Source organism: Haliaeetus leucocephalus, unplaced genomic scaffold (assembly GCF_000737465.1).
Source record: "Haliaeetus leucocephalus isolate CR32 unplaced genomic scaffold, Haliaeetus_leucocephalus-4.0 Scaffold439, whole genome shotgun sequence".
NCBI lineage: Eukaryota > Metazoa > Chordata > Aves > Accipitriformes > Accipitridae > Haliaeetus > Haliaeetus leucocephalus.
The window spans coordinates 7,456,663-7,481,214 of record NW_010972875.1 but is presented as its reverse complement, the minus strand read 5'-3'; the positions used below and the strand labels follow the sequence as shown (position 1 = coordinate 7,481,214).

Genomic DNA, 24,552 nt, shown 5'->3' with positions numbered 1-24,552 from the left:
AGCTTTGACCTGCACCACAGTAATAAATGCCTGACCACTTTTGACACAGTTAGTCACATACAGGCTCTTATCTGGAAGATAAAACAAGTCACTGGACAGTACAAGGTAGGTGAAATACAGTTTCTGGAATGGCAGCTTACAAATATTAAATCCAGTCTCAGTAAGTGTTTATCACTTTCAACTAGATCATTTAGCATAAATTATTACCCTATGAAACAACTTATTTAATATTTTAACCCCACGATTACCTAGTAATTTTACTTTCAGGATAACTGGTTGTAGAAAGCAGCACTACAAAAACAGAAGGGAAGTATAGGTGTCTAATACAGTGGAACTTTGGTGCTATTTTGCATCTTCAAAACACTCTAAGAGTGTATGAAAAGGCAGATTAATCATTAATGATTCATCAAAATCTGAAGTTAACCATAAGACATTTAATTAGACTGGTTTGTTTCAGGTATTTGTACAGCTGCAAAGAAATTGTATTACGAAGAAATACATCTGGAAGTCTTGGCTTCAGCATCGTAGGAGGTTATGAAGAACATACTGGAAATAAACCATTCTTTATCAAATCCATTGTTGGGGGAACACCAGCATATAATGATGGCAGAATTAGGTAATGATAACTATATAATGAAAAGTAGCATTTAAGTAAGGCTTTCATCTAGTTAATTTGTGGGTTGTTTTTTTTAAAAAAAGTTTTCATGAAGATAGCATAGGGGAAGAAAGGACTCATTGATACAGAACTAACTCTGACAGATATAGGAAACAGGACATAAAGTGTCCTGAACTTTAATAGATTTGCCTTCATAGTAGAATGTTTTCAGATGTCTAGCAATCACTACTGTGTAAGTATAAAGGTAAGTCAGTTTGATCTCTGGGGTAGTACAAAGCATGCCAGCACAGAGCAGCTTTCCCACATCCCCAGATCAAAAAACCCCCAACCAACCAACCAATCAACCAGCTTCCCTGCAAACACCAATACAATTTAACAGAGTAAATGCAGAATTATGGAGCAAACTTAAATCAGTTGAGAAGTCTTAGAACAGTTTGTTCAGAACACAGATCAGTCCCATTTGAAAGAACTATGTCCTATTTTCTTTCAAATATGTCTAAAAACAAGTGAAGTATTTTCACCTGCTTTATTCCCTTATTCATGAACAGTAGTTAACCAGAAAAGGAATAGTAATACTCCTTTCTACCTCTTCCTCCCAGCTTAAGGACATGCTTTAGCATTTGGAAACATTTAAATAAGAAGTCACCTTGTTCAATTGTTCTCTTGTATTTGCCTTTGGTTTTTCAGATGCGGCGACATCCTCCTTGCTGTCAATGGCAGGAACACATCAGGAATGATGCATGCCTGCTTGGCAAGGATGCTCAAAGAACTGAAAGGAAAAATTACTCTCACAATTGTGTCCTGGCCTGGCACTTTTTTATAAAACAAGGCTTCATGGAGAGTATGACAAGTAATTTAACACAGAAAAAAAAAAACAAAGGACCATTAGTCTTTGCTTTTTTGGGGGGCCACGGATGTGTTTATAAAGAAAAGGTTTGTGAAATTTCAACCTGCATGTCAAGAAAAGTCAAGTTTAGGCAAAGCAGGAACACCTGTCAGAAAATCACTTCAGAGTGATTTAAGCTACAGACTTAAGTCTTTCCTTCCCTGTGTTCTTAAGGTTTTTTTTGTTTTGGGATTTTTTTAATATATATATATTTAATGTATTATAATAATAATGAAATTTAAGGAGCAGCAGCTCCTCCTCATTCACTTTATTTTGATTTACAAAAAGAAATCCTTGAATAACTTATTGAAAAACTTCTTGCAATTTTTCTAGTTGCAAAAATCAGGTGAAGGTTTTTATCCAACACATTAATAGCACTTTGATTATGTGTACCTTTTCATGGTCAGCATGAAGCTGGTTATTTTCAAGACTTTCAAGTACTGTTTGTTAGTCTGTAAACTGTGAATTAAATTTCTAAAATAATTAAAAATAACTGTAACTGTGTACTTGTACAGACATTATTTTCATCCAAAACCAAATTACCTAGTTTCCCTGGTATGTCTTCATTAATACTATTAAATTCTAGGATTTTTATATAGAATTATTGTTTTTAAGGAAGTACACTGCACCCTGCTAATACCATCAAGTAAGTCTTCTAAATAGCACCCTGACAGGGCAGTACAATTTTTGCAGGACTGCCATGCCAATCACACTTGATACGGTTCTGGACGGAGTAAATCTGAAAGTGATGATGGTCTTATGTTTTTCTTAAAATAGTTCTTTGCCTTTCTCTGCAAATTACCCATGTTCCAAAGCCTTATTTTTTCCTCACAAGCTAGCAATGGGAAGAGGATATGTTTGTTAATCTTCATCACGTTAAGGACAGCTGTTCCCGTAGAACAAAGACTAAAATGAACTTTCTCTTAAGCCACTGAAAAGCAGCAGGGATGATTATCCAGCTTAATTCACCCTTACGCACCCACACAAACCAGACATAATTACCAAGTGTATGATCACCACACTCAGTATTCTATCAGACTAAGAACAATCAGCACCTTTCCCAGTTTCCCTAATTCTTTTCATTTCACCTTCATACAAGGTTCTTGAAGAGTTTGCAATTCCTGCCTGTCCCCGTAGTAAGGGATGACCTTTTCAAATATGAACTCCAAAAGCTATACTAATCCCACACTGTTCCAGATGTTGATATATAATAAAGTGAATGTACACAGTTTCTAAAGTCAGTAAAAGAATGACCTTCCCACTGGCTTATGAAAAAAGGAGACAATTTAATACAAAGAATTTAAGCCCTATATATTGTAAGAGCATAAGCCTCTAGCTGCAAGATGTTTTCTCATTGTTTCTTAAAAGACAAAGTCAGTCCAGGAATCTTAACATGAAAAATTTATTCTCTTATTTTCAAAAAAAACCCAAAGTAATCTTTGATTTCAAACTAACAGAACAAGATTAAGAGCAAATTATTTTAATACCCAGAAAAATAACAGGATTTATAGTAATCTATTTCTGGCACTAATATATATGCAAGTAGGCAAAAATCACACAAGCCTATTCCACAGGGGCAGCTTCAGTGTTTTCCTGTTCAGGAGCAGGTTCACCGCTGGCTTCTTTTCCTTCTTTGCTTCTTTTGGATTTTTTGTGTTTGTGCCTTCTGTGGCTGTCCCCTTCTTCACTGTCGTGACGACGTCTACTGTTACTGAATAAAGAAAGAGAAAAAAAATACGTCAAACAAATTTCGTGACACTTCAGGCCCCATTTAATTACAAAGTACCAAAAACCCAGCCTTTGCATTCATATTTGGAAACTGGCACCTGCTCCTGTTCTGACCCATATAGTATTTGGAAGTCAGGACCAAACTGCATTCTTCTTGGAGCGGTACATATATCCACCCATCCTGTACTTTTTGTTAGGAAATTGGAATGATTTTTCACATTTGTAGCCCATATTCTAATAGCAATACTTTTGGTAATGTCATGTCCCTACTGGTATCCCTTAATGGTTTAACATTCTTGTTGACCCCCTTCCCTGGACGTAACCTTTATCTCAAGTGATCACGAGGGTTATTTTACTTACTAAGAATCACTGTTGAGTTCTTACGTTAATGCTGCTGAATGTCAGCTTCACTCTACCTCTTTCTGACCCACCATTTTTTCCCTTCTTTCCCCAAATTCATTTCTGTTCACTAGCTAAGACTATCACATACATCATTCAATATGAAGTTACCCGGGGCCAACATTGCTTTTTGTCTGTCCACATTTTATATGGCAGACTTGTTCCAAAGTAGTACATCTGTTTACAGTCTTTCCACCAAACTCCAGTTTGTTTGGGGTTCTTTTAAAAGTTTACTTTATTTTTTTAAAGTGGTCAAGTCTTTCGTATCCTATTAAAAAAAAAAAAAAATCAAACCTTCGAGATGACTTGTGTCTAGTCTCTTCTTTCTCTCTGTGTCTCCTGTCTCTGTGTCGGTCTTCTTTCTCTCTACTTGTTCTATGGCGGTCATAGCCTCTTTCGGCGTAGTCTCTGTATCTGTATCGTTCTTCATCACTGATTAAAAAAGAAGGTATTTTCAGGACAGTAACACTAAGCTAAAAGAAATTCTTACACACTCTCAAGATAAGTGACAGACAAATCTTAATGTAGCTTCTGGGTTTCTAAACAATATCCACAATGTATGCCAGAAGGACATTAAAGCTCTTCACCTTACACACTAGACTTCTGTGGTTAATACAATTTTGAAAGGGGATTGTTCAGTAAAAATGGAAGGAAAAAACAATACAACAGTGTCACATTAAGTTTATACAGGAGTTATCAAGCAGTTAGCTTAAACCTGTATCTAGCTGCAAATGAAGTACAATCCTACATAAACTTTAGTAATGTTTTCAGATCAGTGTGTGTAATGCTCAACACTTACGAGCACACTTTTGGACTATTATACCATTTGGGTAAATTAAATTAAATTTTGGTACAGTTGATCTATTTCCTTACATCAGCTTCAAGAAAGGAAAAGCTAGGTGCAAAGAGACTGACAGTAAAATATACTCAATGATTTGGGTTGCTTTTAAAATTAATTTCTCTCCAGTACCAACACTGTCTCTACTTCCACTCCTCTCCTGGATTACCACGGGTGCTGCCCTGCCACAATGCTGGCAAAACTCCCTAAATATTACAGTCTATAGAAGAATTTAAAGGCTTCACTTAGGAACGTATTTTCATATTTTCATTTGATGAAAAGGGCAGTTCTAAGGGTTTAGTAAAATTTTAAAAAAAGATGAGAGCAGAATCTATAGTTAGCCAACACCACTCATACTACATTAGCATAGCTTAAAAAGGCGTGCTCATTTTATCATTTCTCTACCAAGAAAATCCTAGCCAGATACAGTGTCCAGTATCATTTAACAACAAAACTTCCAGTACAAATGAACTTACTGTAACTACTTATATAACACATGAAGTCTTCATAACCATAGTTTGGAAGATCCCTACCAAGTCCTAAAGAAAGGCACAATGTGACCAGGCTTTCTGAGGCAGTAATTAAACCAGAAGGATTTAGGCTAGAAGGGACTTTGTGGATGTCACTTGGGCTAACCCCTCCTCAACACAGGGCTAACTCAGAAGTCTGGTCAGGTTGCTCAGGGCCTTGTTTAGTCAAGTTTTGAGTATCTCCAAGGCTGGAGATTCCACGACCTCCCTCTGTAACCTGTCTTAGCACTTGATCACTCTTTTTGTGATTATTCCCTGCCCTCCCCCCGTATCTAACTAGAATTTCCCTTGCTGTGACTTTTAACTATTGCCTCTTGTCCTTTCTCTGTGCACCTTGAAAAAGAGCCCGGCTCTATCGTCTCTATAACCATCCATTAGGTAGTTGAAAATAGCCTTTAAAGAATCCTCCTCATCCTACTCCTTTCAAGCTAAATAACTCCATCCCCTTAGCCCTGCTAACCACCTTATCAGACCTCCACTGGACTCTCCAGTCTGCCAATGTCTTCTTTTTCATATTGAGGGTCCCAAAACTGGGCACAGTACTTTGCACATTGTATCAAGTGCCAAATAAGAGGGGAATAACAACATTCTCCACCTGAGGGCTACACTCTAATGCAGCTCAATGCGTTTTGACCTTTATTGCACATGAAGTGCCAAGGCCCATTCAATTTGTTATCTACCAGGACACCAAGTCCTTTCCTGTAAAGCTGCTTCTAGCTAGACAGACTCTCATCTGCTCTGCTGCATGGGATTATTGGGTTCCAGGACTTAGAAATACAGTTGTTGGGTTTTGGGTTTGTTTTTCAAATTGCTGAGGAAGAACCACAAAATGGTAAGATATCAATCAAATTCCAAAGTTTACATTTTTAGTGGTAACTAATTGACTTGAAATGATCAAAACAAAAAAAGAAAACATAGTATTTGCAGAACAGACAACAATCCAAAAAGAACTGCATCTTCTCAAGGGGACAGAGTGACACATATTGTAAAAATGCACAATTTCATCTGCGGATAGCAGGGTAAAGGTAGAACAGAATATAAAGACAGCTGAAGGCTCCTTTTTAAACCACATTTTGGTTATACTGATAGAATAAAAATAATTCCTATTTTCTTACAATTTTAAGAAATACTATAGCACAAATACAGCCTATCTGGAAAAGAACTGCTAAAAATGTTGAAAGCAGTAATTGCTGAACAGTAAAAAGCTAAAGATGATGCTTACTCCAAATCCCACCACAGTGTCGCCTGAACAAAGTTTAAACAAAGGGAATTTAAATTTAAGTAATGCATCTGCATTCTCTAAAATAGTTCTCATTCTCTTCCTCATAGCTCATTTCATTTTATTTTCTTAAATGCACAGAACTGAAAATAAACCTTCTTAAAAAACACTATGTCTGCATGTTCTGTCTTAAGCCTCTCTCACCTTCTCTGTGACTCCCAAACCAACTTATACTAGTTAAGGGCCTCCTGTTTTCTTACACAGCCATGTGGCAACAGCTTTGCTACAGATGGTGGATAATTTAGTCACATAAAAAAGTTGAGGCCTGCTCTTCCCCCTCCTTTACAGATAACTCTGGCAGCAGCACAGACATTTCTCAAGGCCTGGAAGCTATTAAGGTTCATTTCAAGCACCCTTGAATGACCAGGCTTCTTTCTGGCCTTCAATCAAGCTGTCTGAGAAACAGATGTTTAGATTGATCTTGATTTCTCAGAAACCGACCCTGGAATCATAGCACATGCACATGGGAGACAGCATCATCACATCAGCATACACGGAAAAACCCCTATCTTGCACCCAGTTTGGGTGTTCAGCTAAGAATCATCATGCAAAAAATATCATCTCTCAACTGAAGTAATGTTGATTCCGGGTGCTCTCATTCCCCACAGAGTAACACCACTGGTAAAAACCATCCACCTAATAGCTAATGTATATATATATTCAACAAAACTTGAAACTTAACAAAAAACACTGAGAAAAGCATCAGGATGTTTACACCAAAATACTTAGCAAGTAATGAGCAAAGTAAGTTTAGATAAATCTGGCAAGCCAATAGACCTCTGCTCTATGGAGTCATAGTGAGCTCAACATTGAATGCTTTGTACTTGTGCACGTGAACCACACAACAGTTGCAGCTTTTTTCTTTCTGTTTTTTTTTTTTTTTTAAAGTAATTAGAGGGTTGAAAGCCAAATAAAGTTATCTGCCATTATTTTTGTCATCTGCCTGAAAATGAAAAAAAGTTCTTGACCTTGAAATAATAGTTTTAAAAAAGATAGGACAGATTATTATCCAGCCAGTGCTAACGACCAAACTAACCATTTTAGCAGCTAATAACACCATTCATTAAGGTCAAATGTTGTACCACATTGCTCTTACCACTGAATTGCCAACTAAGATTCACTTAGTACTTCTATAGATTTTTCTAGAACTACTGATGTCAAAGAGAGCTGGATATCTCACTCCTACACAGGGCTTAAATCACACCTTTAACCTGTAAAGCACTATGACGAGTTTGGATGTATACTGTTGTTTTTACAGTTCTGTTCTACATTTAGAAATTTAATTATAGTTTCCAAGAGAAAAGGGGGAAGGGGAAGAAGCCACACCCTCTAGCTTTTTGGAATATAGACCTGAACACTAGATTTTGATGTTGAAGTACACTATTTAACAACACAGACACAGGGTTTTGAGCAGAGTTACAGCATGCTTAAGACATTTCACTAACCTGTTGAATACACTTGGAGTTGGACTGTGATCTCGGTCCCTCTCCCTGTCTCTGGTACGTTCTCGATCTCTGTCTCGGTCCCGGTCCCGATCCCGATCTCGGGATCGCTCTCTCTCACGTTCCCTATCCTTCTCTCTTCGTGCATAGTAATCCCACTGTTTGCTGGTGTCCATAAGACTAGACCACGAAGGAGCAGGACCTGCAAAGTGCGGAAAGGTGACTAAAGAAAAAGACGCGGGTATTAGAAAGAACAAAATCACATACCATATGAAAACTGTAATACTACTTATGCATGAAAACAGAGACATTTGTCAGCCTCCTCCAATGACATTTTTCAATCTTCCCCTTTCACACAGAAGTTAATTCTGAGCAAACTCTGCATTTTTTCCATGATGCTAATAAAGGCCTCTCGCACTCATTTAAATACTCGTTATGAAGATGTACAGAACCAGGATATACACCACAAAGACTGCCTAAATCCTTTTGGGAAAAAAAAAAATTGTGCAAAGATTTGCTGAAAGAATCTGATTTTACGTGGTCAAATGGCTTTGTTTTGGGGGAAACAACAAAACAAAAACAACCAGAAAACAAAACTACCTTCGAAACTCAGTGGCTCTGAGAGTACAGTTCAGAAAAACAAAGAAAAAGGATGCTTCTATCTTTATATTTAGATGCTACTATTTTTATGTTTTGTCTTTTAAATCATTGTATTTAAAATACTTGAGTTACAAAGTTCTCATTCACTAATTTACATTTACTGTGCTTTGCCATACTTTTCTGATTACAGATGTAACAGCAGCTTTAGAAATAAATTCCACAAGTTCATTCTGGGGAGAAGAAATAACGCTCCTACTTACGCTTTGTAAGATACCATTTCTAATGAATATTCAGCACAGCCACTATTACCACTAAAATATAATAGTTTCAGAAAATTAAGCATTTTTTCTTAATCTAAAAGATGATACGCTTAAGTTAAGAAGGAAGTCACAACACCATCTAACCACTTTTTTAGGTAATCAGCAATGGAAAGAGAGAAGGGACATGCTTCTCCATTGCTTTCTGCTAACTCCGATGTAATAAATAACTACTACTCTTAATACCCCAATTGTTCTGTCCTGCCCTCCCTCTCCAGAAGCCCCATGAATGCATTCTGTTAATGAAAAATAAGGGCTGTAGTATTTAACTGGAAACAGCACTCTCTAGTGGACTTACAGTACAGAGGACTTCCCACTTTCTGCTTATCTGCTTTGCTAGCCAATGATAACATAGCCTTCAATAAATCGTTTGTTTTGAGTTCCACTTCATTATCTATAATATGAGAACAATATTCACTTGACTTCATGGTGTCACAAAGAGACATTAATATATAATTAACATAAATATCCACTGAACAATGTAAAGTGAGTAATTGATGCTGTATTTAATACTGCCAAGTTATAAAACCAGTGGCTCCTCCTGACAGCTATGTTCAGACTACCTTGCCTACAACGTCTGGGGTATGCCCACCCCAGAAAGCTTTGGCAGAAGCTTAAGATAGCAGTTTGCCAAGCGTCCAAAGGAGGAATACAAAAGACCTTTTGAGCAGGCAGTGGAGCAGGAAAAAACACTTCATTGTTAAAATACATTTGCAATGAAAAGCATTGTAATTCTTTTAAAAAGCATTTATACAAAGTTTTGCCTCTAACAAAATGCTTGACACTGTTTCACTTCAGGGCTACAGACAAAATGAGGAGTTAACAGAAAAAAATATCCTAATACAATAGTATGTTGTTCATTATACTGCCAAAACCTGAAATTCTTCTAAGGAAAGCAGCCAGAAATAGCAAAAAACCAGCTGGACTTTAAAGACTGTTAATTTCCTTGACTTGCCACTATGTCAACAATATACGTATGGTCTACGAGTCACTGGTTGCCAGAATATTCTGATCTAAAGTGTAAACTTAAGTTTAACTTTAAATGTATATTACAAAACAATTATTAATGATAGTATAAACTTTTACAATAAATTTTGGTTACTCCCTCACATCTGCAGTAATTCTCATCAGACAAAAGTCTGTCATTTCCATCCCAATAACCTGAGATAAACCAGTTACTTGATACTCTGCGCATTTCTGTATCTAGATTTTCACCAGTAGTTATTCACAACACACAAGAAGCTTACTTTCTAATATGAATTGGTGCTCTGTGTTTACTACTTAGAATGAAGTAATTTGTCACTTTTAGTATTTCTACATGGATTATTCTAATAACTTCTACAAAAAGAAGGACACTTCCGAAGTTTAACTCTCATTTTATTTCTAAAACAGGAAGAGAGGGACCTTTGAACAATCAATAGTTTTGGAGACTTAAGTTCTGCTTTGGAGATGGTTTAAAAATTTAAAAGCTGCATGGTGTCCCAGTCTAAGGCAAACTATTAATACACCTTCTTTGTGCCTCAAAAAATACTGACTCTCAAACTGTTTCTGTAACACTAAATTTCTTGCAAGTTCATAAGATATAAAGAACATGTAGAGCACAGAACAGAGAAATGCTTGAGGAAAAAGCAAACAAGCATACAAATGGCTTCACTGGCAGACCAAACAGTGCCATATATTGACAGATCAATAAAATTCAAAGATCTGATGGCAAAGGTAGCACTGAATTGTGTAAAGATTTAACAGCAAATTGAAGAAACTGCATTGATGCAGTGGAAGAACACAAAGACAAAATAAGTATTCTTGAAGCTACAAGTTAAGAAAATTATTTTACTATGCAACCTTCCTAATGGGCTTGCAGTGGGTAACATGCCTGACCACTATGGAAAAGACACCAAGGCATGAGATTAGCAATTTGAATAGGCAGAAGAAAGGCTAGAGCCTTAATCAAGATTGGTATTCTTTGCCATGTATTCCATATGCTCATCTTCCCCCGCAATTTTGACAAAGTCATGAAACATACAGACTGGCAAAGAAGACAACGGGTTGGAGATTCAGTGCTATCATCCAAAGCAACTATTAAATAAATATACTTTGCGATTCTTAATTAAAATGATCATCTGTACCCTAAGCCCTCAGTTTACCTAAGTTCTGATGCACAGTGAGCACTGGTAAAATACTGACCAGCAATCATGTTGTGAGACAGAGACTATGAGAGTAAGGTGCTAGCCAGGATGAACAGCAGCGATAAAATGCCACTGAGCCTCTACAGATCCAAAAATCCGTATGACAGGCACAGCTTAGAGACAGACAATTTGCTTTGTGCAGCAAAGATGAAAGCTTTTGCCACAACAGGGATGCCAGCTATACTGGGAAGATTGGAGCAGACTATGCTCCTTGGTCTCCATAACCATACAAAGGCAAACATAATTTTTTAACCCTGCTGAGTAAATTCACATTCAATGTTGGCATGATCACAGTGACAGTCATCTTTCAAATATTGGTACTGCAACAACATAAGCATGCCATCACCTCTGAAGGTCAACATAAAACTTGGAAACATTCCTGTGTCCCTGACAATACTTGACAGAATAGCAAATTCTAACAAAAGAGATTCCAAGGTGAAAAACATTCTAAATTGGAGACTACATATTAGATGCAATATACATACTAATCACTGTAAGACTGCTTTCCTTATGATATTCTGCATGGCTTTGGATACTGAAGCTTCAGCAAAATAGTCACTTGGGTATCTTAGTTGTCTGCCTCAGCTTTACATTCTTCTAAAACTTTAGCAAACACAGTTCAATTATTGCTAAAAAAGTAGTTAGCATAAAGCAGCTGTTTGCCCACATCAAGAATTCTTGAAAACATAACAAGCTTCCATGCATGAAAGCAAACACTTGATAACTGATGAGGATCCTTTCAAACTGCTCCAACTTCAAGAAATTACAAGCCATTCAAAAATGTCACTGTATATCTTCTCTAAAGACTTATGAACATTTGGGAGATACATTATCTGGACATTTGGTCTGTGCTGAATTATGTATCACTGGAACGGGACAGAACTTTCCCTACAATTTCTCCTCCCAGCACCTAGGGTCCAAAGGAACACAGAGCAAGGAAACAGAAAAAGCAGGAAGAAAAGGCACTAGGCATGGGTCTGGATGGCAGGTGCACTGAAGGCAGAGGCAGTGATTGGCAACACACAAGGTCCTGCACCTGGGTTGGGGCAATTGTCAACATCAATACAGACTGGGTGATGAATTGATTGAGAGCAGCCCTGTAGAGAAAGACTTGGGGGTAATGGTGGACAAAAAATTAAATATGAGCTACCAATGTGAGTTTGCAGCCCAGAAAGCCAATCATATCCTGGGCTGCATCAAAAGAAGCATGGTCAGCAGGTTGAGGGAGGTGATTCTCCCTCTGTGTGCTCTCGTGAGATGCCACCTGGGGTACTGCATCCAGTTCTCAGGCCCCCAGTACAAGACATGTTGGAGCAGGTCCAGAGGAGGGCCACAATCATCAGAGAGCGGGAACAACTAGGTTGTTCAGTTTGGTGAGCCTGGAGAAGAGAAGGCTCTAGGGAGACCTTATCGCTGCCTTTCAGTACTTAAAGGGAGCTTATAAGAAGGAGAGAGACTTTTTACCAGGGCCTGCAGTGACAGGACAAGGGGCAATGGTTTTAAACTGAAAAAGGGTAGGTTTAGACTGGACATAGGAAGAAATTCTTTATGAAGAGGATGGTGGGACACTGGAACAGGTAGCCCAGAGAAGTTGTGGATGCCCCATCATTGGAACTGTTAAAGGTAAGGTTGGACAGGACTTTGAGCAACCTAATCTAGTTGAAGATGTCCCTGCCCATGGTGGGGAGGGGTTGGACTAGATGATCTTTGACAGTCCCTTCCAACCCAAACCATTCTGTCATTCTATGTTTATCTTCCCAATTTGGACTAGGTCAGGAAGAAGCTGACATCTTTGTATTTCTATCACTCTTTTAACTCAAGAAGCAGAGCTGTGCTAGGTAACAGTTCTAAACTCACTGTAAGTTCTGTGGATGTCCTTTTAATTGCACAGAATGAAACCTCTATTTTGGTTCGCTCTTACTATAAAACCAGAAAGTGATGTTTTTCAGCTTCAGATTTTTTCCATGACGTTAACCAAAAATCCCCCAGACTGACTTTGCAACAGGATAGTTGAAGATTATAGTATCTTAGACAAACAGTTTTTCAAAGGTGAGGTACATCACTCAGGATTTCTCAATGGTTGGTCTTGGCATAAAAATAAGTATGCAAAACAATAGTATTTACCAACAACTGTTAAATCTGCAACAGCATGTATCTGTTCACAATGATAGGCAACGAACTTTCATAATGAATTACTGAAAGAGCCTGTTTAGTCTCTTAGCTAAAATTCTGGTAAGTATATCAAACAATTTGATACAGCACTAGTCAAAATTTTCAAAGCCAGCAAGCTTACTCACCACTGCCATATGAAAATGCACGAACAGAACGACCATCATAGCCAGAAGAATGTCCACTGTTGAAAATACATGTAACAATCCCGTTTTACCATCAAAGCTACCTCCATCAATAAACATATACTTTTAATATTGTTCCCCTGAATTCTTACCACCATACAGACTAAAACAAAGTGTTTGTTATAAATGGATTTAAGTCCTCCATTTTGAGCATTACTAATTAAGGAAGCTGTCTATGAACATGTATATTTCATGTTTTACTGCAGGAGGTAAAAATAGAATTCTCTCTTCTTAAAATTTAAAACAGAAAAAATCCATATGATCAAAGCTGTTCTTTTGTATTTTCAATGAATTTTCTATTTCAAATATTTCTTGTATCATAAGATGTTTCTGCACAGATACTGAACTTAATCTCCAATTGTTTGAAAGTGGTTCATTCATGAATGAAGCCATTCTCATTCTTTCTGTTAAAAACTAGGTATGTGAGCATATCTAAGAACAGGTGGACTTCAAATGTGTAGTTCTATAAATAAACTATTAAATTAGCTACACATTTTCTAGGCTGACTTCTTTCAGTGGTAGCCAACTCAAGTAGGTAAAAACCAGAAAGGTTAAAAAGGATGATATGTGCACAAGGCATAATTCATATATATGTAATTCTTTCATGACTTTTAGCACTTCCTATGTAACTTGAATGAATTATCTTTGCAGTATTTAACCTAAGTGTTATTTCTGTTCTTGAAGGCACTTTAACATTAAGAAATAAGTTTTGGGTTAGCTTAAAAAAAAAACAAAACCAATGATAATGAAAGGCCAATGCAACACCTTAGCATTTAAAAGTATGAGATTTAGCTCCTAGGTTCCACAACAAACTTGATTTTTGCACAGCATATTTCAGAAACTATATAAATATTCACTACAAGTAAATGCAATGACTGCTGCTTAACAGTTAGAAGCAGCACTCACAGCAAATGTCAGTATGAAATAATAAATTTACTTTCATACACATCAAATGCAACTAGTTAGGGTTTTTCCTGAATTAAATCAGATGAGGATTTTCTCAGAGATTTACCATCATCATCCTGTAGCGTATATGTTAATAGAATTTTCAATTTCAAAGGAACAGATGTGTGCATCTTCCTTCAGTGAAATCCAAAGGACTGGTAAGAGGCTTGCACCATCTTCTGAAGTGAGCTTTGTATATGACCTGGTTTTGGCCTCTACCAAAATATAAATACTTTTCAAGGATTGTGCTGGCCAACTATTTTTTCTTCCTTTTACATATAAAATATAAATAAAATATATTTACACATAAACATGTATATAAAAAAAGGTATTGAAAAAATACTTAGGCCTATTAAAGCTGAACACTTAGAACACACACAGTAGAAATAAAAATTTGGATTCTATGGAACTCTGGCTTTTCCTATAGCTTATGAGGGCTTGAATCTGTAGCCAAATTGTTCATTTGCATTTATAGAAAAGGATACAGTAGCTGACAAGTATACGGTTCACTTAAATAAGCCTTCAGACTACTAAAGAATACTTCAACAATCATTACCTTGACTTTGTTCCTAAGTCTTGGCATTGATATAGTGTCATAACTCAACTAAAATAATAAGTGGTCAAGTAACCTACTCAAAAGAATACTGTCAGACAGCTGAGACTAGTAACACTTCTGTAAAAATACTGTAAAAATCTGAAACTATCTCCCCACTCCCAGATAAAATCCATAAAACACTGTGTGGAGTAAGAGTCCTTACTAATTATTTCAGTTACAGAATACTGATATATTGCTTTATAAGACTTCAAACAGATAATCACCTTTCTATTGTGGGTATGAGGGAAGGTGGAGGACCGCCAGGTGGTGGTGGAAAGCCTGTAATAATAAGTTAGGTGAGGGGGGGGGGGGGATAAAAAAAAAAACAAAAACCAAAAAACCATAAACACATAAAAGAACTAAGCTAAGCATAAAATGGCAAACAAATTCCAGAGAGTATAACGCAAAAATTGTTTCTCACTGTGTAAATGAGCTTTATTTTTTAAGACTGAGAACTACTTTCCAGCTTAACAAAAGTAGAGTATTAAACATATAATATTATCAATGCTTCAACCCAAATACCTTATCATTCTTCAAAATACAATAATTTAGAAGCATAGGAAAATTCCTGAGTATGTAACAATACTTAATAAACAACAATCACAACTATTTTCTGCATAGCTGAAAAAAAGGAATGGAAAGAAAAGAAGGAAGCACACATCTAAGAAACTGGTTGATTAGGTCCACTACTCAACAACCTGTCAGAATAACTGAGCCTACATCTACACATACAGTTTTGTATTTATGAACTTTTATCTATGTAACTAAAAGGAAGTTGATAAGTTGCACATCAGTTAAGTTTTCATTTCTTAACCAAATGTGAAAAAAAATTCTAAGCAAGTTTACCTGGTGGTGGCACTGTTATTGGTATACCTGAAAAGAAAACAAATAATGTATCATTAAAGTAACAGTTTATGTTTATTATCTGTCAATCTAAAATCAGACTGAGCTATCACCACATACATGATCAAGAAGAATAATAACTTATTTTCTGTGTCTGCAGATCAAGACCTCACATTAATACCAACTGTTAAGATTTTATGCAAAGCTTGTGAAATGTGGCTTTTTATTTAAACTCCTATTCTTCAGGAACTTATTTAATCAGAGACAAAAATAATGATGAATAACTCTGGGTCTCAAGATTAGAATTAAATCCCTAACCCTAAAATGTTTATTATCCAGAAGGAAAGTAACATCCCATAGCATGTATTTGCTTTTATTTAAATAATATATATATATAAATAGCAAGGACAGGTAGCCTGGGAGGAATACAGAGAAATTGTCTGAGCAGCCAGGGATCAGCTTAGGAAAGCTAAAGCCCTGATAGAATTAAATCTGGCTGAGGATGTACGTCAAGGACAACAAGCTTCTATAGGTACATTGGTTATAAAAGGAAGACTAGGGAAAATGTGGGCCCTCTCCAGAAGTAAACAGGAGACCTAGTTACACAGGACATGCAGAAGGCTGGGCTACTCAATGACTTTTTTGCTTCAGTCTTCACTGGCAAGTGCTCCAGCCACACCACCTGAATCACAGAAGGCAAAGGCAGGGACTGGGAGAATGAAGAACCACCCACTGTAGGAGAAGACCAGGTTCAAGACCATCTAAGGAACCTGAAGGTGCACAGGTCCATGGGACCTGATGAGATGCATCCACGGGTCCTAAGGGAACTGGTGGATGAAGTGGCTAAGCCACTATCCATCATATTTGAGAAGTCATGGCAGTCCGGGGCAGTTCCCACTGATTGGAAAAGGGAAAACAAACATAACCCCCATTTTTAAAAAGGGAAAAAAGGAAGACCTGGGGAACTACAGGCCAGTTAGTCTCACCTCTGTGCCTGGCAAGATCATGGAGTGGATCCTCCTGGAAACTATGCTAAGACACATGGAAAATAAGGAGGCGATTGGTGACAGCCAACATGGCTTCACTAAGGGCAAATCATGCCTGACAAATTTGGTGGCCTTCTACAATGGGGTTACAGCATTGGTGGATAAAGGAAGAGCAACTGACGTCATTCACCTGGACTTGTGCAAAGCGTGTGACACTGCCCTGCATGACAGCCTGGCCTCTAAATTAGAGAGACATGGATTTGACAGATGGACCACTCAGTGGATAAGGAATTGGCTGGATGGTCACACTCAGAACTGTGGTCAACACTCGATGTCCAACTGGAGAACAGTGACAAGTGGCATTCCTCAGGGGTTGGTATTGGGACCAGCACTATTTAACATCTTTATTGGCAACATGGACAGTGACATTGAGTGCAACCTCAGCAAGCTTCCCAATGACACCAAGGTGTGGGGTGCGGTCGACACACTGGAGGGAAGGGATGCCATCCAGAGGGACCTTGACAGACTTCAGAGGTGGGCCCATGTGAACCTCATGAAGCTCAACAAGGCCAAGTGCAAGGTCCTGCACATGGGTCAGGGCAATCGCAAGCACAAATACAGGTTGGGCAATGAGTGGGTTTAGAGCAGCCCTGAGCAGAAGGACTTGGGGGTGTTGATTGACAAGAAGCTCAACATGATCTGGCAATGTGCATTTGCAGCCATACCCTGGGCTGCATCAAAAGAAGTGTGACCAGCAGGTCGAGGGAGGTGATTCTCCCCCTCTGCTCCTCTCTCATGAGAGCCCACCTGGAGTACTGCATTCAGCTCTGGGGTCCCCAACATAAGAAGGACATGGACCTGTTGAGTGAGTCCAGAGAAGGGCCACAAATATGATCAGAGGGCTTGGAGCACCTCTCCCATGAAGACAGACTGAGAGAATTGGGGTTGTTCAGCCTGGAGAAGAGAAGGCTCTGGGAAGACCTTATTGCAGCCTTTCAGTACCTAAAAGGGGCCTACAAGAAAGCTGAAAAGGGACTTTTTACAATGGCATGTAGATATGGGACAAGGGGTAATGGCTTTAAACTGGAAGAGGGTAAATTTAGATTAGATGTAAGGAAGAAGTTCTTCACTATGAGGGTGGCGAGGCACTGGAATGGGTTGCCCAGAGAATTTGTGGATGCCCCATCCCTGGAAGTGTTCAAGGCCAGGTTGGCTGGGATTTTGAGCAACCTGGTCTAGTGGAAGGTGTCCCTGCCCATGGCAGGGGTTTTGGAACAAGATGATCTTTAAGGTCCCTTCCAACCCAAACCATTCTATGATTCTATATTCCATGACTGGATGAAAGGAAACACAATTGGCCTCTGACCTTTAATAGCTTAGTATAGGAAATAGTAGGTCCACATGGACAAAATATTCTAGCAACAGTAAGCATTACAGACTTTTCAGTCAATGCTATGCCACACTGCAATTAATCATACAGTTGCTACTTGGAGGGAAAAAAATTGTTCGGTACTCCATTTTCTTGTAAATATCTGAGAAAGGAGCATGCTTTAATACAAACACATTCAAAAGCTGTTCTAACTTTTCTGGTGTTCAAACCTAGCTTAGCTGTTACAAATCTAAGTAAAAGCTGAGAAATTGTTCCGAACTAAAAGTTAGCTGACCTAACAAAATATACTGCCTCAACATATAAACCTATCTTACTCGATTAGGAAAGGAATGATTAAAAGGTAAAAATAATTAATATACTTTAAAGGACATTATCTTTTCATACTTTGCAAACAACTAGCTTCATCTCAATTGAACACACAAAACACTGTTACATGAAAATAATAAACTGGGCTAAAACAGTGTCATCAGAAAATAGACTACTTTACCAGGCATAAAGCTCTTTCAGCTATGAGCAACTCCGCTTCCATTAAAAAACAAGTACTTTCAATCTGACAACTCACTGCAAGACTTTGCGGGGGGGAGAGAACAGAAAACTTAGCCAAGTGCTTTCATCAGTTTTGCCGTAACTGAATAAACATCCAGAAAGAACAGCAGCCAGACCCACTTAAATTAAAACCCTTCTCATTCAAGTTCCAGACTTCATCATTCAGAGAATATCCTAGATGTAATGGCCACTGCACGACTGATTTTATGTATATATCATTAGTTCAACACTAGAACTAAAAGACTATTGCATGGCAGCAACATTTAACTACATCTACATATTACAGTGTCTAGAAATGCCAACTGCTCCCAAATTGCCTTGGCAGAACGACAGAATGAAGGAATATGCCAGCTGAGGAAGAGTCATCAATATCAGTGTTCACTAATTGCTGGTGATTTCACTAACATGAATTCTTACCAGCATCAATCCTACAGGATTAAACAAATTGTGAAACAAAATTAAGGCTGCTGTCCAATCCTGAAGACTTAAAATCTAATCTCAGAGCCAAAATATAAGACAGGAGACAGTGAACCCCCAAAGCCAAATTTCTAAACTGCATGATCCATTTTCTCTTCACCAGCACACAAGCTTTCCAATGTGCACTGTCATCGTTAAGAACACTGCAATTCACACCATAAAAAGTTTGAGAGTGTAACATTTAAAAGACCAAACACTCCTAATGAAAATTTCTGAAAGAAAAGGAAGACTGGGAACTCAAACTGTTGCATAGCTGAAGTATTTTCTATTTTTTTTTTTTTTAATTATCCATCTTAACAGATTCTTCATGAGCCTACAACATAGAAAATACATACATAAAAATATATAAAAAATACCTCTTAACAGCAATGTTAAGAACATTAGCAAGAAAAGCATCAGAAGTTCTCTCAAACTGATTAATTTATTAGCTCTACCTTATGCTTAAAAAAATTTCAGCTCCTCCACTAAAAACAATATATTGTTAGCACTGAACACAGCTCAGCACTGTGCACAGAACTGCGTGGAAAGCCATCAGCTAATATTCTTTACAAAAAGGAAGAAATTCTGATTAAACAATTAATATATTCCTCAGAATTTTATCTTGTGCAGGAATACAAATAAAAATCTCATCACAAGATTAAAAGCCAAATGAAAAATTTCACTTGAGAGCCATTCAAGCAAAATTAAGACAGACTGAATACGACTAATACCCAGAGACCAAACATCTAAATAATTTGAATAAATTCATTAATACAGGGTATTATACTAAAAAAGCCACACAGGCGTTTTTTCCTCAAAAACCTTTAAGAACATTAAAAAAGTCATGATTAATGATTATATAATTTTAAGACAGAAGCTAATTTACTTGATGGTATCATAATGGATCTTCTATATTCCAAGTTAGCAAGTATCACTAAAAAGATCTAACCAAAATTTTCTTCCTCACCTTCTTCACTAACACACAAATGTGACAGAAAACAAGAAACAAAAAAATTATAAACCTTAGTTAATGGAAAATTAAAAATTTCTTAACTCCTCACTCCTTTGCCTTCTTCTAACGCAATGTATGAAAATATACTTGAAGTGTCATCAGCCAATTACTTCTGAGAAAAGAAAAAAAAGACGCTGAAATATCGAGTCATTTCTTGCAATGTAGGGACTAAACTTGAGTACCAGTGCAAGAAGGTGCCTCAGCACAGATCACGTCACGTCCCTACAACACACTGTACTGCCACAAAGATACACCTGGCCTAAACCTAAATATTCAGACTCATGTGTCAAAAGCAATCCAAATGGCATTAGTGCAGCATTTTACCTAATATGCTCAAAATTGCTTTCAGGACATTGTATAACATCCTACTAACTCAAAGCTGGTAAATATTTACAGAAAACCAAGTAGGTTTTACTAAAGGAAAGCAATGCCACATGTGCTTCGCTTGCAGAATAAGGAATCAAATGTGGTAACATTGCCACAGCTTAACAACATACTGCAAATTAGCTGAACTGTCTAATAGCCCGCAGCAATGTAACATAACTCAACTTGGTGTAAAAACTCTTGACACAGGATAAACTAAGTCAAATTCTCTCTCATTTATCACAAGATAAAAAGTACACACTTAGATTGCTGGGCCTGAGCAGAGGTACAGTTACTTGCTAAGCCCTGGTGTAAGTCTAGGCAGTCAAACTTCCCAAAGCTATGCAACAGAAGCTCAATACTTCAGAGGAATTTTTTCTTTAATATCACAAATACATGTCACATTTTAACTATGCTCTTAAACGAAAACATGTAAAACAACTTTTAAAGCCTGTTAAACAGAAGCATCCACTTTCTTCTTTAGATTTAAATTACTCCAACATAGCAATAAACCAAGCAAACAAAAAACAACAAATTTTTTGCCACAGCCAGTTATCTCCTAGGAGTACAGGAAAATTTTCTGCATTTGGCCCTTTGAATCGTTCCAGGACTCGTTCCTCAAAAAAGATTTGAATTGCAAGAGTGAATGAATTCAGAACAAGAGATCTAACTTCAAAGCAAGATCCTTTTTCAAAGGGGCTTTTGGAGGATGTTTTATATTTGGAATACTTAAATTTTCTGGCAAGTAGTCCCGGTTTAATATTGGGTAAGAGTAGTTTTTTTCCTCCTCCTCCATTGAACCTAGGAGGGATGGCAGATTCTATTTTAGGAACAGCTTTGAAGATAAAGAGCTGGCAACAGCACAATTAAAACACAGGCCTGAAGAAACCAAATCCACAGCTCTTAATCGTTATTTTCAAATCTACTTGAAGCACGGAAGGATGTTGAAGGAGACCTTCTGAACAAGTGTATGTCATAAACCTGTCTGTAAACCACAAGACTAAAGCCAAATCTGCTTGCTAAATCTGTAACACGTGCAGATTTCTTTCACCTTTAAAAGCTCAACAGGTGAGGGGGTTCATAAGAACAGTCCAGTACACCTATATGACACCCCTGCGCAAAGTGCATTTGGGGTGTCTGTAGGGGTTCCTCTCATTCTTTTAATAAAACACAACTTAGATCACCTTTTCTGTACCTCAATTACAATTAAAATAATTACTTTCTAAAAACCTGCAATGCATTACCTATATTATTTTATCAGAAAGGTTTTAATCCAGCTTAAAACCAGTGTTATCATTAGCATCATGTTCTTCTCCTTTCTGTCCCCCATGCAGTAAGAAAACATCACAAAATTGCCAGAGCAGTAGCATATTCTCTCTTCAGACACCCTATTTTTTATACTTATGCACAAAAGCATGGAAAAGGGCACAGAACTATTTCATCTTTAAATCTCTTCTGTTTTCTAGGTTGCAATCATTTTGCGTATGACAATCTCAGATGAAAGCCAGAGCTTGCCAGGCAGCAGGAGTTAATAGTTTTAAAATCATCATCAGCAACTGAAGAAAGCAACCTCTTCTATGAGGATTTAAACCCTACAAAACCCCACACAAAGCTGTGGCACAGAAATAATAATGTTACTTCCTTGCTTATGCATGTATTAACGGAGAAACTTCTAAAAGATTCCCTATGCAAACAGAATAGCAAAGAAACTGCTCAGCAGGATTTCAGAACAAGTCAAGCAAAAGAATCCAAGGAACAAAAGGAGAAAGTAAGGAAAGGGGCTCCACCTTAAATCAGGCTCTTCTACAAACAAATCCTTCACTTTCCTACTCAAATACTCCCCAAAGTTCCTCCACCTATTTTCATTTCTCACTCACCATTCGTCTTAGCTTCTTGCTAAGTCCATTTGAACTTAATTCCTTAAAATGACAATGCTCATGTAACTGCACTATTTGTGCAAATGCCCATGACTCTTCCCCCAGTAAATTTTCATAAATACCAAGTTTCAGTAAATATTCAGTAAATACCAGTAAATTTCAAACCAGATTTAACAATGAGAAGAGCTCTCAAAGAGCTTTGATTCCTCTAAGATTCACAGACACTGGATAAAAACATCAGGTGCTAATAAGACCTCTGACTGAAAGAAAGGATACGGCACAAATGCAATTCTTATCAGACTTCTGGGAATTCATACATACTGTGAGGGCAAAGGGGAATTAAACCTTCTGTTGCTGCTTTGACCTTAGACATCAGAGAATCCAACTTCTGACACAAATTCATGGTATGCCATACTTTTAGTTCAAAAGTTTGTAGAATGATTTGTTAACATGTACCTCTCAATAGCATTAACTGTAGTTGAATTGCAGAAAATAGCTTCTCACTTCAAACATTTTCAAGGACATAGGATCCAACATTTAGTCTTTAGGTAATTATTTACTACTTGGGATTATGTTTACTGAGAAATTAAAGACAAAAGTTTGTTTCTGCCTCACAGAAATATTTAAGAAAAAAGTAGAACACAAAATTTTGAAATTCTGCACATATAGCCAAATGTGTATGGAATGCGCCATCTTTAATTCATATCTACAAGCATTTGATGAGAATGCATCTCTCATTTTTCACATCCTGTGTAGTGCAGGATATTTACCTGGTGGGGGAATCAGAGGTGGAGCAGTACTGACAGTTGGAGGGGGTGGGAGGAAAGGAGGTGGTGGAAGGTGGGTAGGTGGAGCTCCTGGAGGGAAAAATGGAGGTGGCTTGGTAAAATTGTCTACTTCAGGATTAGATCGTTCTGAAAGAACCTGTAAAATATCAAACTATAGTTACAATTGCTATGTAAAAAGGGTAGAAGTTAGGTTTCCTCTCTTTCCAGTTACTACAACAGGAAAGTATTACTTATGCACCTAAAGAGCCACATTCAGATGGTTTAAGTTCTATCTGCATCTCTACGTTCAGTGTCCCATACTTGCCAAGTACCTCTGAGGGTCTAAGAGTAGCCAACAGGGAACAACAAACGTAAGATCTGAGAGGGAATTAAAGCCATCTGAATATGGCCCAAAACACCATCTTAAATTTATATATAAAGGAAAATATTTTAAAAATCAATATGAAAAGCATGAAAAAACCCAAGACTTTAAATTACTTAAACACAGTGAGATCAGCTGAAAAACACATGGCAGTGTTTTCAATATAAGCACTACAATCCATTATTATTTTCATTGTTTAACCTTAACCTAAGTTGGCATAGAAATGCAGCTAGGGCACTAAGCAACCTTGATTCTTCTCCACAGGTAAGTCAGGAGAGAAAAAGCGTATTCAATCTTAAAGCACTTAGTTGTTTTCTTAAGATAATCCAAGCCCACAGACTAAAATCAGAAAGACTATCTTACATTTTATGGTAAAATAATACAATATAATTAAAAAAAAGTACTATCAACTATTTATTCCTTCACAACTTATTTTTAAAAGACTGCCTTTCTCAAACTGCATACGAAGAGGCTTTCACTTTCAGCATTAGTGTCTGGCAGGAATAGGGGAAAGACGAACAGTTTAAATGTTTGTCACTTAGTAAACAAAACACTGTCCTTTACAGATGTAGCAGAGTCAATGCTGTCTCCTGGATTCTAAGTCTGCAATATTGCTCATGTCCTTTCAGTAAGAAGTGTACCAAAACATTTATGTTTTGAAATATATAAAATATTTCCTCTTAATACACTTCAATTAACTGCCACAACTTTCTTCCTGAACTTAAAGCTACTTCTGCATTACTCATTCATACACAATGAAATGTTTTAATCGGAAGCTATGGGGAAAGCAAAAATGTCTTTTAGTCAAAAACAATGTGCAAATCTGCAGTATAAAACCTGTATGTTGCTGTTTTCATTAGCACGCCGTCGTCCTTCCACCCTGCTGATAGTGATGGTCTGTCCAATCACATCTATTGTGCCAGATAATCGCCTGCAACAGGACAAACCAGAATCAACAAGCAGAATTAGAAAATAAAAAAAAAAGAGAAAAATAGAGAGAAGAAAGTCTTATGGACTTCTCTCATTCTAAATGCTAAAAGTTCCTTCTCCTGTATAAAACATAAAAGACCGTTTCTAAAGAACATTAAATGTGATAAATTTGCTGAACTACGCAAGTGTGTAGAACTAAACAATGCAGCAATAAAGACTCCTGTAGGACAAAGGCTGACCCTCCACATTCTCCTTCCATCCCCTACAAGATAATAAATCTGTACT

At 37.3% G+C, this 24,552-nt stretch overlaps 2 protein-coding genes across 3 annotated transcripts in view; one reads left to right on the top strand and one right to left on the bottom strand.

Annotated features, from left to right (window-relative positions):
* LNX1 (ligand of numb-protein X 1, E3 ubiquitin protein ligase) overlaps positions 1–2,005 on the top strand; it is a 68,328-nt gene extending 66,323 nt beyond the window's left edge. For both annotated transcript variants that reach the window (XM_010574511.1, XM_010574512.1), the window contains exons 9-10: positions 458–616; positions 1,304–2,005. In XM_010574511.1, the coding sequence (XP_010572813.1) occupies positions 458–616; positions 1,304–1,439 (295 nt within the window). In that variant the 3' untranslated portion in view covers positions 1,440–2,005. The remainder of the gene's footprint in view (positions 1–457; positions 617–1,303) is intronic.
* A 592-nt stretch (positions 2,006–2,597) lies between these two features.
* FIP1L1 (factor interacting with PAPOLA and CPSF1) overlaps positions 2,598–24,552 on the bottom strand; it is a 45,976-nt gene continuing 24,021 nt past the window's right edge. The window contains exons 11-19 of the mRNA XM_010574567.1: positions 24,175–24,268; positions 22,959–23,112; positions 15,562–15,588; positions 14,940–14,994; positions 13,119–13,174; positions 8,934–9,029; positions 7,722–7,920; positions 3,924–4,061; positions 2,598–3,213 (exon numbers count right to left, since the gene is read on the bottom strand). Of these exons, the coding sequence (XP_010572869.1) occupies positions 3,066–3,213; positions 3,924–4,061; positions 7,722–7,920; positions 8,934–9,029; positions 13,119–13,174; positions 14,940–14,994; positions 15,562–15,588; positions 22,959–23,112; positions 24,175–24,268 (967 nt within the window). The 3' untranslated portion in view covers positions 2,598–3,065. The remainder of the gene's footprint in view (positions 3,214–3,923; positions 4,062–7,721; positions 7,921–8,933; positions 9,030–13,118; positions 13,175–14,939; positions 14,995–15,561; positions 15,589–22,958; positions 23,113–24,174; positions 24,269–24,552) is intronic.